Raw genomic sequence first — 18,666 nt, forward strand, 5'->3', positions numbered from 1 at the left:
CAATCGGTGATCAGAATAGCTCACTTGAGCTTTCAGCTCAGGTGAGCTAAAAAAATTTTTTTTTACACAAAATCCTGAGGATTTTAACAAAAATACCACAAGCATTATAATGCAAAACTTTTATTAAAAGTGCATTTTCCAAACAAAATTCAAGCAATGCCGAGTGAATATTGTTCAGAAAATTGGCATGTACTAGCCTTAATTTAGATAGTACTGTGCAGACCCCAATATATGAAATTGGTGCATTAACCAAATCAATCCAACCCATAAATTGGTAATTCACTCAAACATCAAGTTAAACATGTATTATGGCTACACAATAAATTCTACACTATAAATCTTCATATTCAGATCTGTGCCATCGAGTTAGACAAATTTTACATAAAATTTAGTTCTGAAATTTTACACAAATACACATGATACATGTACAAGGAAAACATCATTCAATTTATGAGAGGCAAAAATGTTGGATCAAGCAGCTACATTCATCTGCAATCAATCATCAGCACAAAACAAACATATATAAATCATCAAATGAGAGGTCATGATGTCAGAAGACAATCAATTTCTCTTGTTTATCATCTGTATGTTTCAAATACTTTTTTTTTTTCAAACAGTAATTTGGTCAATTTTGGTAAATTTGAGAAAATGCAAAGCCAGCTTCCTCCCACGTACATGAAGAGGACTGACTTAGATAGCAATACAATGGACAAAAGAGACATTTATGGTACATCTCCCCACATTAAATAAGCACCATAGCATACACGCCCACCAGCACTGTAAATACTGTTAGTACTGAGACAGAGTACCGAGAACCCAGTACAAGTCTAAACATTACAATGAGAAATTACCTACCCCTCTCCATTAATTACCTACTCACTATTCGTGGTTTTAGCTCTTACAACTTGAAATTACATGTAGTTTATTTCCCTGAAGGCTGTAAGAATAGCAACATTCTAACCAAAACTCCAAAATTTACCCCACATACTTGTAAAATACCGTTTGATAAATTTGACAAATGAAGATGCTTTTGGAGTATTAAAGTGAGGACTATAATTAACATTGCACAGGTAAAAACTCATATTTTGGCAAAATGTGTTGTTGATTTTATTGAAGTTTACAGACTTTGGTGCAGCTCAAATACATGACATAATATTAATCTGGTCTGTGAAACTAAACTGCTAGCGGACAAATAATGTCATATAAAACCTGCTCTATAAAATTCAGATTAATGGGTTTTTTTCTAGCTGTAAATGATTTCAGTATCACTTAAAAAGTTTAATAAACCAAAAAAATTATCATCTTTGAATCATTCTTCAAACAGTGTTATGTCGTCATGAATGTAGAAAGATCCCACATTTCGGGCACAACTAGAGTGAAATGTACAATAATGAATAACAAGCAGTTCATGTTTCCGAGACGACTCGTTAACAATACAAGATAAAAACTTTGGAATGTTTAGCAAAATAAGTACACCGACAGGTTCTAGCACTTCTTCTATATAACACAGTATTCAATAGTCTCTTCAATATCACAGATGGTTTCAAAACAGGAGCTAAAATTAAAAAAAAAGAAAAACGAACACAAAAGTGCTAAAAATACTTCTGATGAAATAGATACTTTGTATATTGCACAATCTTAACAACTTATAATTTTGTTTTTCATATCAGTAGAGTCTAACATGTAACTAACTTTCAATATCATCCATACTTTAACAGAACCATTGCTTTAATATACATTGTACATAAACATCAGTATACTAAATTGCATCGCAGTGACAAAACATCATGTAAACACATGAAAACATCAGTATAAATAAAAGTAATTCACAAATGCATAATCCTATTAAAGATATAACAAAACACAAGATAACATAAAATTATAACTATTATACCCTGGTAAACTTGTGTGGGTAAATGATATGTATAAAACACAGGAGCAGAATGATAGCATTCAATACAGAGATATGGTCACACATTGCCATTTCGCAACTTTGAGTGTTGATTTTCTTTTGATATGATATACACATATAGATTTTTAGATTCAATTTCATGAAACCTATGGACCATAACACTTGAGTAACCATGTTCTTATAGAGAAATAAATCTTACAAGCATAGTACCGTCCACTGTGACCGGTGGAACATAATTTTAACAAACTAAAATTTACACGTCAAAGGATGTCTGCAAATGTCAGAATTTCCCAAAGTTCAGCACTACTATTCTTGAGAAGAGGATTCTTCTTTTTTTTTTTTACAGATTTAGACAGAAATAGGACAAATAGGAATGGATTTTGCAAGAAATATTAGAATTCTTTATTTGATAATGAAATTCTGTGTGTAAATTGTTCAATTTATTGTCAACAAGAATCTTATAAAGTTGATATAATTCGTGTTTAATACCAAGAAGAATGACCAAATTTTGTACACCAGGAAACTTGATGCTTGTTTCACTTTGGTTTAGATGTGGCCACATCAACAACATAACTGTGATTTTAAAAGAGACATTAAATGATAAAAGCAACACAATTTGAAAGTGTCATCATATTTGCTTGTTGACACAGTTAAAATGACCCAAAAACTGTTGATCAATGGCACTTTTTGATTATGAGAATTTTACTATGATGAAATTCTGTGACTGTTATAACTAAACAAACACAGGTACCTCCTGGAGTATGCATTTTTGTAAAACCAAATTTGTCCAATGGTCCTCTGTTCCATATTACATAGATATCAGTTGCTGAGAATCAATTTAGAATTGTTCGTAAATGTGGGGCTAAAATAGGGCACTAATGTTCCTAGCTCTTTGACACCCAGTGCCCCCACCCTGGTACTATGATTTATAAAACTTGACAAACTGAACCAACATTGTTTGTATCTTTACCCGAAACTTTGAATCCCCACAGGAGTCCCATCCCAAACTCTCCTCATCTGTAACGTTTTTATCAGGGGAAGGGAGATAACTGTAGACAGAAAATGTTTGTCATTCCACCCAATTTCCACAATTTCTCATCTCCTCCAGGAAAGTGTAGCACTTGGTATATTTAATTTGTGAATACCCTTTAAACAAGGACACTTTGTGATTGTTGTTATAATGGTCCAGTGATTACAGAGAAGAAAGAAGCAGGCGCTACATGTATGAAAAATTAACAGACATTATACAGATACACAGTGATACAACTTCAAATAGAAAAGCTCACTCCAGCCCTTCTTTATTTAGGCATTATGCTAATATATAAAACAAATGCAGATCTGGACAGTAAAAATCCTATTTGTTTTTTTAACATGAAATGCCATTTGAATGCTAGTTCATTAAAGTGTTATAAAAAGAACTTCCATACATAGAAGAAAATAAACAACTTAATGGCCAGAAATAATCAGTACGGTATTCAGTTATCCTGTGACAAATGTGTCTGATTTTCAGTTGTGGATCACTTAATCACCAAAGTCTGGGCAGTGACAGTTTTTCAAACCCTGGCTCCCTCTTCATCTCCCAGTATTTACAGTTGAATTCATAACAATCATGACCTTTGCTGTCATCCACTTTGCTATGAAAAAAAGTTACAGAAATTCTGTAAAGTTATATTACTATACAAAAAATGGTATTGTTTTCTAGTGATAGTTTGGAAGAATTTTCAGACTAGATTTCAATGAATGATGACGAATTTGTAAATATTTCTGAATGTTACTCTACAGTGAACTTAAAAGACATGTGTTTTATCTTTTCTACAAAAAATTCATTTTAATGTTTGTCTCCAAATGAAGAGTCCTTACCTAAACCAGCGGGGGTTATGTGCGATCTTTTGCTCTTCCCGTAATTTTCTGTTGTCCCTCTGAAGCTGTTCCACTCTCTTCTTTTCCTCCTCCGACCCTTTAATATCACCCTCCTCCAGCAATCTGAAATATTATCAGATCAAATAATAATAATCATGACATGGGAATGTAATCCATGATGACAAATGTAAATTCCTACACACTACTCACAGTACTGTAAAATCAATCATTTACACACTACTCACAGTACTGTAAAATCAATCATTTACACACTACTCACAGTACTGTAAAACAATCATTTACACACTACTCACAGTACTGTAAAGTCAATCATTTACACACTACTCACAGTACTGTAAAATCAATCATTTACACACTACTCACAGTACTGTAAAATCAATCATTTACACACTACTCACAGTACTGTAAAATCAATCATTTACACACTACTCACAGTACTGTAAATCAATCATTTACACACTACTCACAGTACTGTAAAGTCAATCATTTACACACTACTCACAGTACTGTAAAATCAATCATTTACACACTACTCACAGTACTGTAAAATCAATCATTTACACACTACTCACAGTACTGTAAAATCAATCATTTACACACTACTCACAGTACTGTAAAATCAATCATTTACACACTACTCACAGTACTGTAAAATCAATCATTTACACACTACTCACAGTACTGTAAAATCAATCATTTACACACTACTCACAGTACTGTAAAATCAATCATTTACACACTACTCACAGTACTGTAAAATCAATCATTTACACACTACTCACAGTACTGTAAAATCAATCATTTACACACTACTCACAGTACTGTAAAATCAATCATTTACACACTACTCACAGTACTGTAAAATCAATCATTTACACACTACTCAGTACTGTAAAATCAATCATTAACACACTACTCACAGTACTGTAAAATCAATCATTTACACACTACTCACAGTACTGTAAAATCAATCATTAACACACTACTCACAGTACTGTAAATCAATCATTTACACACTACTCACAGTACTGTAAAGTCAATCATTTACACACTACTCACAGTACTGTAAAATCAATCATTTACACACTACTCACAGTACTGTAAAATCAATCATTTACACACTACTCACAGTACTGTAAAATCAATCATTTACACACTACTCACAGTACTGTAAAATCAATCATTTACACACTACTCAGTACTGTAAAATCAATCATTAACACACTACTCACAGTACTGTAAAATCAATCATTTACACACTACTCACAGTACTGTAAAATCAATCATTAACACACTACTCACAGTACTGTAAATCAATCATTTACACACTACTCACAGTACTGTAAAGTCAATCATTTACACACTACTCACAGTACTGTAAAATCAATCATTTACACACTACTCACAGTACTGTAAAATCAATCATTTACACACTACTCACAGTACTGTAAAATCAATCATTTACACACTACTCACAGTACTGTAAAATCAATCATTTACACACTACTCACAGTACTGTAAAATCAATCATTTACACAGTACTGTAAAATCAATCATTTACACAGTACTGTAAAATCAATCATTTACACACTACTCACAGTACTGTAAAATCAATCATTTACACAGTACTGTAAAATCAATCATTTACACACTACTCACAGTACTGTAAAATCAATCATTTACACACTACTCACAGTACTGTAAAATCAATCATTTACACACTACTCACAGTACTGTAAAATCAATCATTTACACAGTACTGTAAAATCAATCATTTACACACTACTCACAGTACTGTAAAATCAATCATTAACACACTACTCACAGTACTGTAAAATCAATCATTTACACACTACTCACAGTACTGTAAAATCAATCATTTACACACTACTCAGTACTGTAAAATCAATCATTAACACACTACTCACAGTACTGTAAAATCAATCATTTACACACTACTCACAGTACTGTAAAATCAATCATTTACACACTACTCACAGTACTGTAAAATCAATCATTAACACACTACTCACAGTACTGTAAATCAATCATTAACACACTACTCACAGTACTGTAAAATCAATCATTTACACACTACTCACAGTACTGTAAAATCAATCATTTACACACTACTCACAGTACTGTAAAATCAATCATTTACACACTACTCACAGTACTGTAAAATCAATCATTTACACACTACTCACAGTACTGTAAAATCAATCATTTACACACTACTCACAGTACTGTAAAATCAATCATTTACACACTACTCACAGTACTGTAAAATCAATCATTTACACACTACTCAGTACTGTAAAATCAATCATTAACACACTACTCACAGTACTGTAAAATCAATCATTTACACACTACTCACAGTACTGTAAAATCAATCATTTACACACTACTCACAGTACTGTAAAATCAATCATTTACACACTACTCACAGTACTGTAAAATCAATCATTTACACACTACTCACAGTACTGTAAAATCAATCATTAACACACTACTCACAGTACTGTAAAATCAATCATTTACACACTACTCAGTACTGTAAAATCAATCATTAACACACTACTCACAGTACTGTAAAATCAATCATTTACACACTACTCACAGTACTGTAAAATCAATCATTAACACACTACTCACAGTACTGTAAAATCAATCATTTACACAGTACTGTAAAATCAATCATTTACACAGTACTGTAAAATCAATCATTTACACAGTACTGTAAAATCAATCATTTACACACTACTCACAGTACTGTAAAATCAATCATTTACACACTACTCAGTACTGTAAAATAAATCATTTACACACTACTAACAGTACTGTAAAATCAATCATTTACACATTACACAGTACTGTAAAATCAATCATTTTCATGGTTTGTTTTATTTTCATTATTCTTGTGGAATAGACATACCAACATATACATACATTTAGAGAAACATCCAGATTTTATTTTCTTGCACAAAACTTTGATTTTCCAAACATGTAAAAAGTATTTTTTATATACATGTAGGTGTGACAAAAGTCATCACTACATGTGTGAATGCATTAAATAATTTTCTCATGAACGAGTTACTCAGTATTTAGGGAGCAAAGAAATATACCAATGCTTATCATGTTATTCAGCTAATTGTTCATACTACAACTAGGATAATACCTTTTATATGCATTTATTTTCTTGCTTCAGTATATCATTTCTCTTCATTTACTGATTAATTTTTACGATTATAAAATTGAATTATCAGTTATCGACTTTAATGGTGTTATTAACACCACACGAAGTGCAAGTGAGATTCTGTATGTTGCGGTATCTTTAAACAGAAGCTTGTTTTCATAGTTTGTATATTGTATTCTTCACTGACCTTAAGTGTGATCTGTCCCATTCAGGCATTCAAAGTACAACTAAATGCATGTCCCTCAAAGAAGAGGTCATAACTTGAAATTTGACCACAAAGAGAAAAACTGCTCTAGTCAACAATGGAATTTTACAAAAAGGCTTACTTTTACAATTTAAAGGAGCCAACTCCAACTACAGAAATTGGACCAAAATAAATATACAGACTGCTTCAGTATAAACACCAAAACACTTTCGCAATGTACTACTCATTTTGATTGCTTATTAAGTTAAATTTATCGATTTTCAAATGTAGATTTGTTAAGGGCTGTTCCAGAAATGATCAAATGGGAGGGTCGGGCGGCAAACAATATTTTTTTGTATGGGTGGTCGTATTTTTTCATATTTTAATTGGTCCGTGGTTGGACTGTTAAAAAAATATTTATTATGGGTAGTGGGTAGTTTCTATTGTTTTATTTTGTGCCATGTGGGTGTTGAGTTTTCAGAATATTTTTATTGTCGCTCTTGTCGTGTTGGTTACAAAACGTCGGAGGGAAAATTGAAAACGTGCTTTCGAAATGCTGCTTTTCGAAATCGGAAATCGAAAGTAACATAGAACTATTCGAGTTGTCGCTCTTTGCAGCGCATAACTTTCCATTACGGCACTCTTCAAATTAGAGGCGCGTTTAGTAGGGTCCCTTTGGACGTGATGGCGGCGAACTCTGTTCTGTAGATTATTACAGTTTACAGTGCATCGATTTTGGGAATATTTTGAAACCAATAGGTATTCCGTTTTCTAATAAAAATAGGCAAACCTTAGTTGATTTATACGAGGGTACCGATGCGTTATATCTATCAGTCGGTGTGATGGTGATATAGAGGCCTCCGGGCGCGGGCTCCATTAGAAGACGAACGATTCGTGGAAAAACATATCCATACCCATTTCATGATAATAGCATCGTTTGGACTCCCAATCTTTCCAACATTCCCGCCATAGATGCCTTTGATTGTTGATGTGACATCGTTTCTTCAGAACTACTGTGATACAATGTCGCACAGGAATGTTTGTTCCGAAAACCTCGCGAGATTTGTACCGTTTTCATTTTTAAAAATATTTTTGTGGTGGGTCTGGTTAGTTTTTTTTTTTTTTTATTAGATGGGTCATTGTAAAATGAGTTTATTAATTTGATGGGTCATGGGGTAATTTTTTATTTTTTTTTTATGGGTGCTTGGTATATACAAAAGGTGCCTCCCGACCCCCCCATGTATTTATTTCTGGAATAGCCCTAACTGCAAATGAGAAGCTGAGAAATGCATAAAAGCCACAGAAAATTGCCATAAAACAAAAGAGTGGTTTTAAGCTTTACTGTATATCATAAGTATACCAAAGCACACTCAATGTAATCAGACAAACTCTAGTTATCCTGACATTTCTAAATAATGTGTCATCAGCTCTGAAAACAAAAGTTCTCTATTTATTACATCTTAGGTTTCTGACCAGAAACAATCCTGAAATTGTTTGTCTGAACGCACCTTTGGTCTGGTCTGAACCTGGTGTCTGTGATGGGCAATATTCTGGCCTCGTCTTTATTCAGCTCATTCAGTTCTATTGCAAACCTTGTGAACCCATAGTACAACTCGTAATCATCTGGCATGGCACCTTAAAAATAAATATTCATGTTTTGACTGTTTGTTACGAAGGTTCTATATCAGCACACTGGAGGCGAATGGTCATACACACCTACAGAGTAACAACAATCATTGAGAAGTCCATATCTTGATATGTTAGGGAACTATGGGGATTGGCAATTAAACTATTCTTTTCATGACACCTGAAGTCAATAAACAGTCCAGCAAAACTGTAATTTCTGAATTTTTAGATTTCTCACTATCATCAAAAAGGACTTCTCATTAATACTATGCATCACAGAGTCACTTCTAAATTTTCAACCAGAGCACTGCAAACGGTACAACATACACTCATTAGACCTTCAGTGCAATATCTGTATCCATGAGAAAAAGTCCAGAAAACTATTTGAGCTCCCTCTAGCCTTAAAGTAGGTCACAATGCACCAATCAAGTTGAAATTTAAACTGATTATGTATTTCTCTGAAAGAGGGGTTGTGAAAAATTTCTGGGCAATACCTGTACTCATAGAAAAAATCTGGAAAAGGAATACAAGGTTTTTCAACTTAGTGACACTACGACCTTGACCTTATGAAACAATAGGCATCCCTCACTTGGCATAAGGTGAATGTGTACCAAGTTTGATGGTTCGCACCAAAGGTTCAGTCTTTATCCTGCCTAAAAGGTTTTCCTACTAAGTGATACTACGACCTTGACCTTAACAAAAGGCATCCTCCACTTGGCATGTGGAGTATGTGTACCAAGTTTGAGGGTCCTATTTCCAATAGTTAGTCTTTACTCTGCCTACAATGTTTTCCTATTAACTGATACTACGACCTTGACCTTTAACCTTGAAAAACAATAGGCATCTTCCTCTCATCATGGTGATTAATTGTACCAAGCTGTAAGATCCTAGTTCCAATAACCATGACCTTTGACCTTGAAAAAACAAAAGGTATCTTCCTTTCATCAAGTGGATCAAATGTACCAAGTTGTCAGATCCTGGATGTTACAGTTCATTTTGCATTTTGTCTACAAGGCCGGGACAGACAGATGGACAGACTGACAACCCAATCCCATAATACATCCTACATTTGACAGGCGTATAAAAATGTAAAGAATTTGCCTAAGTGCATAGTCATAGTACAGAACCTCATTTTACTTACCTGGCCTCCACACACAGCGGGACGACGGGGCATGGCCATAGTACAGAGCCTCATTCCACTTCCCAAACAGATTGTGGACAACCTTTCCTTCAGGATTCAGAATCTGACCATACACTTCATGTCTCCTTGAGGAAAACTGAGAGGCCTGCAATATTTTGTTTGTAAAGCTGTGAAAAATAATTACATTAACTGCTGATATTGAAAATTAATGAAACTATTTCAAAACCACATGGGTCTTCCACTTGCAGCAATATTTCAATACAATTTTCTACAAGCTGTACAGGCAGAAACACTTCATTTGTGATCATTTGCAGGCTCCAAATTACCGCTCGCCCACTCGCATTGGCAACTAAACTTTGCTTGTGGGCACCCAAAATTTCCATTCTCGTCGCCCACTTGGCGACCGTAATTGTCCGATCAACATTTTTCTTTCCGACCGATTCGAGTCCTATTATAATTGAAGTTCAATTTCCGGTTGAGGTTTTGCCACTTGGCGAGACATTCATGATTCCTGGGGTATCAAACCTTCCAAAATGTATTTAAACCAGAAGTTGAACAACGCAAGGGTTACTTCAAACGAAAAGAAAGCGTCTGCTTTTAACCAAAGTGGAAAGAAGGGGAGAATATGGCTCGATGACGGCGAAAAGGGGATGACGTGTTGTGTGTACAAAACATGACATGAAAGGTCCAATCGTTGTGACAGCTTGCCCAAGTTATAAACTTGACACCATCGTAAAGCTGAGAAATTTTGAAATAACATCAAAGTCTGAAGAAATGTGAGTTAAAGTCAGACGCAGTAAAGATCATAAAAGTCCATGAACTCTGATATTTTTGCTAGGTTGACGAAATGAGAGTGGAAATGAGAGAGGTATTTGAAAGAATTACGGAGAAGGAAACAGAATTTAAATATTGATATCTTAATTTTTTAAATAAATTGCAATGTGACTTGATGTTTCTTTTTCTTGTGAAACCCCCCCCCCCCCCCCCCCCCCCCCATGTTATTCAATTTCATGTTATGTGTGGGCTACTAAAATTCCATGTGGGCTAACAGGATTTGTTATTCAGGGGCCCACTTGGCCCCTGAGGTATTCAGTCGAAGTTGGAACCCTGATTTGTGCTTGCTTAAAGAGAGTTGGGATCTTTAAATTCACTATTTTCACTCCCCTTCACCACAAGATTGAACAAATCAGGATGAAAATGGAGTAGCTATATTAAGAAAACAAAACCCATTAAAAATATTTTACCACTTGAAGACATATGTACCGGTAAGATGGATCATAACAAATTATTGAGTGACTCATGTGACCCTCAATGTATAGATCGATCTTTATTTTCACTGCTGTTAAATTTTTGGCTGTTTTTCACTGTAAACCAAACTATGAAATTAAAACTGCAATCCCTATTACCTAGAAACAACATTTACATAGAATGGATAATAATTAAGACCATGAATTTAAAACTACGAGAAACTGTGAATATAACTGAGAGAAAATTATAAAGCTGTCTACAGTATTGGAAAAACATTTCTTACTGCTGTATGATTCCTATCTAAAAATACTTTAAATACATATATTCAAACACTACTAAATTCAACCTCCCATGTTCTAAATTGTGAATTTACTAATTATTTTTCCTGTTGATTATTTTGCCTTTTTAAAAATATTTTTATGCTGTGAGTTTATAAGTCATTTTTCCAGTTGTGTATTTCGACCTAACTCCTAGACATGAGATTTTCCTGTTGTGTATTTTGGCCTAACTTGTCTAGATTGTTACCTTTTTAAATGTGAGTTTGCAGGTGATGCCTCCGTTTCTGATCTGCATCTCTCCATACTGGTCAACCCAGCGCTGACCCCCCAGAAGATTGTGTACACATGTCGTCACTTTGTTCCACATGTAATGCTCCTTATACCTGGATAAAAATCAATGTAATTAAACAGGGTATATGAAAATGTAAAGGAATGTAAGGTTTCAAATGACAATCACTACCTGTACAGAACATATGCACATAACGCATACACGCACACACACATTATCACAATATGAAGTACATATACATGTACTTGGGTAAATAGACATTATCATAAATTAAATATAAAGTGGACATACTTGGGTAAGTACACATTCACATGTCCAACTGGCTGAAACTCCATTGATTTTCCCCAGAATTTGGTTTTTATTCTTGTGTCTGGAAAAACAACATGTATAAATGTTAATCAGGTGTCCTGGCAGGTAATTATCTCCTCACATGAAAGATTCAGTAGATAAGTAATTTGTATGTGCACAACCATAAAACAGGTTCTGAATACCATATGTTATCAAAGAGAACAATCTCAGATATTAATATCAAACTTGTTTCAGTGATAAAAGGTGGGAAAACTGGGACAAATGGTTTTAGGTCAAGGTTACAGTCAGTGGTTGAATGTAAAAATGCTGTGAAAATCAAATAATGAGTACCATTCCAGTTACATAGCAGATGGAGGGGGGGGGGATTCCAAATGATTTCTGGGTCTAAGGTCATATGTCAAGGTCAGTCTGTGATTGAATGTAACAATTTCCTGGGCTCCATGTAACAAGTAACACTATGAATAATTTTGTCTCAAACTTGGTACAGAGATAACAGATCAGTAGAGCTTTCTGAATTAAACATTCATATGTCAAGGTAAAAAAAAATCCCTCTGCTTGATATCACTATGATGCTGCAGCTTGATATCACTATAATGCTGGCTGCTTGATATCACTATGGTGCTGGCTGCTTGATATCACTATGATTCTGCTTGATATCACTATGATGATTGTAAACAGCAAAGATTTCAAACTTGCAAAATGTAGTTTTGTTTTTAAACGAAACATATTGGAAATTGATTGAGTCAAAGCAACACATATTAAAAAGGCACAGTGAGCATGAATTTATTATGAAAGTTTACAATAAATCTACACTGCTTTGTCAAAATCAATTTTGTTACATTGCACACACATGGGATGAATTCTATTGATATATATATATATATATATATATATATATATATATATATATATGATGAAACATTCTGTTTAGATGTACATGCTAAATGATGAAACATTCTGTTTAGATGTACATGCTAAATGTCTAAACGTGAATACTTACCTTGCCAGAGAGTGAAATTCTTGGATTCACAGTGGCATGCTGACACAGGAGGGTGATGACTGACCTATAAATAAATACTAATTCAAGACACCGAACTAATCTCACTCTGAATTTACTCAGATATATTTACAAAGTAGTATCAGGTAAGTTTGTAGTCCCTTCGCAATCTACCATTTTCTTCTATGGTGTATAAGAAAAATAAAAACATTTTCTTTTCTTTTGGCGGTAAAAAAAGGAAAATAAGAAGGGAAAATTTAAATATGCAAATTGTTAAACAGATATATATGACAAAATTATCAACAAAAAAAAATCAATATATGCACCCAGGGGTGCATAAGCCGAGTTGCATGGGATACATTGTAAAGTCAGGAATGATGTGGCATATTTATAATTGTGAAGAACTAATTTCAGTTTTAAACTTTTCAAGTTACTGTCCAGAAACCATATTTGTCTGAAGTTTTCAATCTATTTTTGGTCACTGTGACCTTGACCTTTGACCTTTTTTCTCCAAAATCAATAGGGGCTTTGCTTTACTGGTATCCAACAATATAACCAAGTTTCATTTGATTCAAATTAAAAATTTTCAAGTTATTCTCCGGAAACTAATTTTTTTTTGGAATTTAAAATCTATTTTCGGTCACTGTGACCTTGACCTTTGACCCATTTTCTCCAAAATAAATAGGGGTCTTCCTTACCTGGTACCCAACAATATATCAAAGTTTCATTTGATTCGGATTTAAACTTTCTGAGTTATCATCCGGAAACCAAATTTTTCTGAAATTTTCATTCTATATTCGGTCACTCTGACCTTGACCTTTGTTCTCCACAATCAATAGGGGTCTTCCTTACCTAGTACCCAACAATATATCAAAGTTTCATTTGATTCAGATTTAAACTTTCTGAGTTATCATCAGGAAACCAAATTTTTCTGAAATTTTCGTTCTATTTTCGGTCACTGTGACCTTGACCTTTGACAATTTTTCTCCAAAATCAATAGGGGTCTTCCTTACCTGGTACCCAACAATATATCAAAGTTTCATTTGATTAGATTGTAAACTTTTCGAGTTATCATCTGGAAACCAATTGTTGACGCCCAACCGCCCGCCAACCCACCCACCCACCCGCATCACCAAACCAATAGCGGAGTTCAACTTCGTTGCAACTCGGCTAAAAATCTGGAGGAGGAAATGAATTTTCTTGGGAGAAAGGGATAAAACTTTTTTAAATAAGGGTACTAAAAGCAAGTCAGCTGAAAAAGGAAAACTAACAAAATGCTAATCTAGACCTTAATGGACCATACCTAGATTAGAACTTTTCTAAGATTTCTGCATATCAAAATGAGAGTTTTAGGGAAGTTTACAAAAGAAATTTAATCAATTACAGAATCTAATTAAGCAAACACACACACCTGCTCTGCCACAAACTTCCAGCCCTTGTCGTCTCTCAATAATTCGTAAGTTTCTCCCAGTATTGGGTTGAAGGGTTTGTGTCCTGCCCGATATCCGGAACTGGCATACCCACTGACAGCAAAAGCAGCGATACAAATCTGATAAGACAGGAAGAAAAGTCATGTAAAAAGAAGCTTACGATCAGAAAATCAATCATTTCTAAAAACAACTGATAAATTAAGCTCAATTTCTACCATACAAGTCAAAATCCATAGATTTCATATCTAAGATAAAGCCAAGGCTTGTCAGGACTAGATGTGTCAGAGTGACACTAATGCCCAAAGGAACTTAACTCTGTCAAAATTATATGACCGGAAACATACAATTTCTTGATCTGCATATTCTCATGATATAGCATATTCCAAAATTAATTCAAAATGTCCACTTATGACTGAGATAATGAATGGAAACTGGAATTGTTTGAAATTTTCTAAGTCTAAGGAATTGTCTAACTAAAATTCACTGAATCCAGGAAGTAACTTGTCCTGTATATTATCGTGATATATCTACATGTATATCCAAAATTCAATTCAAAAAGTGCAAATATGACTGTAATAATGACCAAAAACATGAACTCCATGGGGCTACAAATTACTTGACTGGAACCAAATACAAACTTGACCTGTATATTTTCAGGACATATTCATATCCCAGATTTCGATTAAGAATGTTGTATTTAACTGAGATAATGAATGGAAATTGAATTGTTTAAAATCTTATAAGTCAAAGGGGCGTAACTCTGTAAAAAATTATCTGACTGGAACAATATAACTTGACCTGCATATTCCCATGATATACACTGATCTTGGTATATCGTCACCCGTTATATCGCCATCCCTGCATACCACCATTGGAATATGTAGAAGAAATTTTCCTACACACTAAAAACCCTGTTATAATGCTGATCTTACTAATCACCATCCGTTTTCAGGTACAATAGGCGAAATTACCTTTTATACCCCCCCCCCCCCCATAACAATGCCAACATACTGGGATCAGAAATCATAATTATGCCTGATCATGTGTACTGTGCAGTGAATCGTAACGAATTTAAATTAAGCATGTGCCGTAAAAACAGGTAAGTATAGGTAAATGTGATAATAGCATGAATAAGTCATCTCCATATTAAAAATTGTCTCTGATAATGTCCGTTAGAATGGCCATGCCTACAAAAAAAGAGAAACCAAAACGTCATGTAGATAAAGCTGTTGTAAAGTTTGTGTACCATGTGAGTTTTGTGAGTGATATGTTTGACATCATATTTCTGTGTTCAAGTAAAAAAAAGTTGCAGCCATGACATGTGTTTGTCGATTTTTCCATGAATTCAGTCATCGCAGCACCCAGCTTTTCTACATGTACTCAGGTGTTTAACAAATGCACCACATCAGAGCATCCCATTATCTGACGACAATTTAACAACTAAAGCAAATTCAAGAACCAAATGCCTGTACATAATTACAAATGTTTAAGAACCAAATGCCTGCACATAATTACAAATGTTTAAGAACCAAATGCCTGTACATAATTACAAATGTTTAAGAACCAAATGCCTGCACATAATTACAAATGTTTAAGATGACAATGCCTGTACATAATTACAAATGTTTAAGAACCAAATGCCTGCACATAATTACAAATGTTTAAGAACCAAATGCCTGTACATAATTACAAATGTTTAAGAACCAAATGCCTGCACATAATTACAAATGTTTAAGATGACAATGCCTGTACATAATTACAAATGTTTAAGAACCAAATGCCTGTACATAATTACAAATGTTTAAGAACCAAATGCCTGCACATAATTACAAATGTTTAAGATGACAATGCCTGTACATAATTACAAATGTTTAAGAACCAAATGCCTGCACATAATTACAAATGTTGAAGAACCAAATGCCTGCACATAATTACAAATGTTTAAGAACTAAATGCCTGCACATAATTACAAATGTTTAAGAACCAAATGCCTGTACATAATTACAAATGTTTAAGAACCAAATGCTTGTACATAATTACAAATGTTTAAGAACCAAATGCCTGCACATAATTACAAATGTTTAAGAACCAAATGCCTGTACATAATTACAAATGTTTAAGAACCAAATGCCTGTACATAATTACAAATGTTTAAGAACTAAATGCCTGTACATAATTACAAATGTTTAAGAACCAAATGCCTGTACATAATTACAAATGTTTAAGAACTAAATGCCTGCACATAATTACAAATGTTTAAGAACAAAATGCCTGTACATAATTACAAATGTTTAAGAACCAAATGCCTGCACATAATTACAAATGTTTAAGAACCAAATGCCTGCACATAATTACAAATGTTTAAGATGACAATGCCTGTACATAATTACAAATGTTTAAGATGGCAATGCCTGTACATAATTACAAATGTTTAAGATGACAATGCCTGTACATAATTACAAATGTTTAAGATGACAATGCCTGTACATAATTACAAATGTTTAAGAACCAAATGCCTGCACATAATTACAAATGTTTAAGAACCAAATGCCTGTACATAATTACAAATGTTTAAGAACCAAATGCCTGTACATAATTACAAATGTTTAAGAACTAAATGCCTGTACATAATTACAAATGTTTAAGAACCAAATGCCTGTACATAATTACAAATGTTTAAGAACTAAATGCCTGCACATAATTACAAATGTTTAAGAACAAAATGCCTGTACATAATTACAAATGTTTAAGAACCAAATGCCTGCACATAATTACAAATGTTTAAGAACCAAATGCCTGCACATAATTACAAATGTTTAAGATGACAATGCCTGTACATAATTACAAATGTTTAAGATGACAATGCCTGTACATAATTACAAATGTTTAAGATGACAATGCCTGTACATAATTACAAATGTTTAAGATGACAATGCCTGCACATAATTACAAATGTTTAAGATGACAATGCCTGTACATAATTACAAATGTTTAAGATGACAATGCCTGCAAATAATTACAAATGTTTAAGATGACAATGCCTGCACATAATTACAAATGTTTAAGATGACAATGCCTGTACATAATTACAAATGTTTAAGATGACAATGATCACATGTACAACAGAGATAGTGAGCAGAAACTGAATTGTTTGGAATTTCCTAAGTCCAAGGGGCATAACTCTTCCATATTTTTTTTTTTTTACCTGACCCATATTCAAAATTGATCCGTGTCGACAAATAACATCTATATCCTGAATTCTGTCTGAGATAATGAGCTGGAAACTATGAATTGATTGAAATTTTTTAAGTCTAAGGGGCACAACTCTGTCAAAAATAATTTAACAAGAACCAAATAAGAACTTGATCTAGATATTCTCCAGATATTTCTATACATCAAAAGTTCAGTTGAATATGTGCATCCATAGCAGAGATAGTGAGCAGAAACTGAATGATGACAGATGGAAAAGGAACACATTATAATTATGCCCTAGCCATTTCATGGTGAGGACACACAAAGTGTTTGAGAAATGCAGTGAGAACTGCAGTAGTCTCTGACCATTCTTTGGTAGGGATCCTGATTCTCGGAGGCCCGGTCCAGCAGCTCACTGTATTCCATCTCCTCACACAATCTCTGAAGAAAAACCCAAGTACATTAATCATTCTAGGCAAAACCCAGTTTACCATAATCTTTTAGTCCTTGTCCAACAAGTATCAAAAAAGAAAAACATTCTCTGAAAACAATATACGAGTACGCCATCCTAATCTTGATGATTTAATGGCAATTTTCATCACGTCTCATCAGTGAAGACCTCTTACCTGGAGCATGCTAAGCGGTTCGTTCAGAGTGACCGGCATCGATATTTTGGTGAGGTCCTTTCCTATGTTCTTGTACAGGATGTTCCATAGACTGATGTCTCCAGAGTCCGGCTTAGGAACAGGAAGTTTGGAACGTCGGCCGGTTTCAAACGACACAGACAGTTGGTCCTCCGACACTATAATATAACAGAAAGAAGGGTTAAATGAGTATCTCCAGTACATTATCTTACAGTATGTGTTACAGATACATGTACTGTATTCAGGGAAATTTTTGCCAGCTCTTATTTTTGCCCCCTCATCCCTATTCGGTGTGGGTGAATCTAAAACTTTTTCGAGTTAAAGAAAACTCATCAT

At 33.9% G+C, this 18,666-nt stretch overlaps 1 protein-coding gene across 5 annotated transcripts in view; it reads right to left on the minus strand.

Moving 5' to 3' along the window:
* Nucleotides 1-104: 104 nt before the first annotated feature.
* The window catches only part of LOC125678349 (oxysterol-binding protein-related protein 6-like), a 56,875-nt gene continuing 38,313 nt past the window's right edge, over nt 105-18,666 (minus strand). For all 5 annotated transcript variants that reach the window (XM_048916764.2, XM_048916765.2, XM_056155334.1 and 2 more), the window contains 10 exons: nt 18,313-18,488; nt 18,053-18,127; nt 14,476-14,613; nt 13,068-13,131; nt 12,050-12,128; nt 11,717-11,852; nt 9,944-10,088; nt 8,685-8,811; nt 3,773-3,895; nt 105-3,546 (listed from right to left, as the gene is read on the minus strand). In XM_048916764.2, coding sequence (XP_048772721.2) covers nt 3,438-3,546; nt 3,773-3,895; nt 8,685-8,811; nt 9,944-10,088; nt 11,717-11,852; nt 12,050-12,128; nt 13,068-13,131; nt 14,476-14,613; nt 18,053-18,127; nt 18,313-18,488 — 1,172 coding nt within the window. In that variant the 3' untranslated portion in view covers nt 105-3,437. The remainder of the gene's footprint in view (nt 3,547-3,772; nt 3,896-8,684; nt 8,812-9,943; nt 10,089-11,716; nt 11,853-12,049; nt 12,129-13,067; nt 13,132-14,475; nt 14,614-18,052; nt 18,128-18,312; nt 18,489-18,666) is intronic.

The sequence above is a fragment of the Ostrea edulis genome, chromosome 2 (genome assembly GCF_947568905.1).
Source record: "Ostrea edulis chromosome 2, xbOstEdul1.1, whole genome shotgun sequence".
Classification (NCBI taxonomy): Eukaryota; Metazoa; Mollusca; class Bivalvia; order Ostreida; family Ostreidae; genus Ostrea; species Ostrea edulis.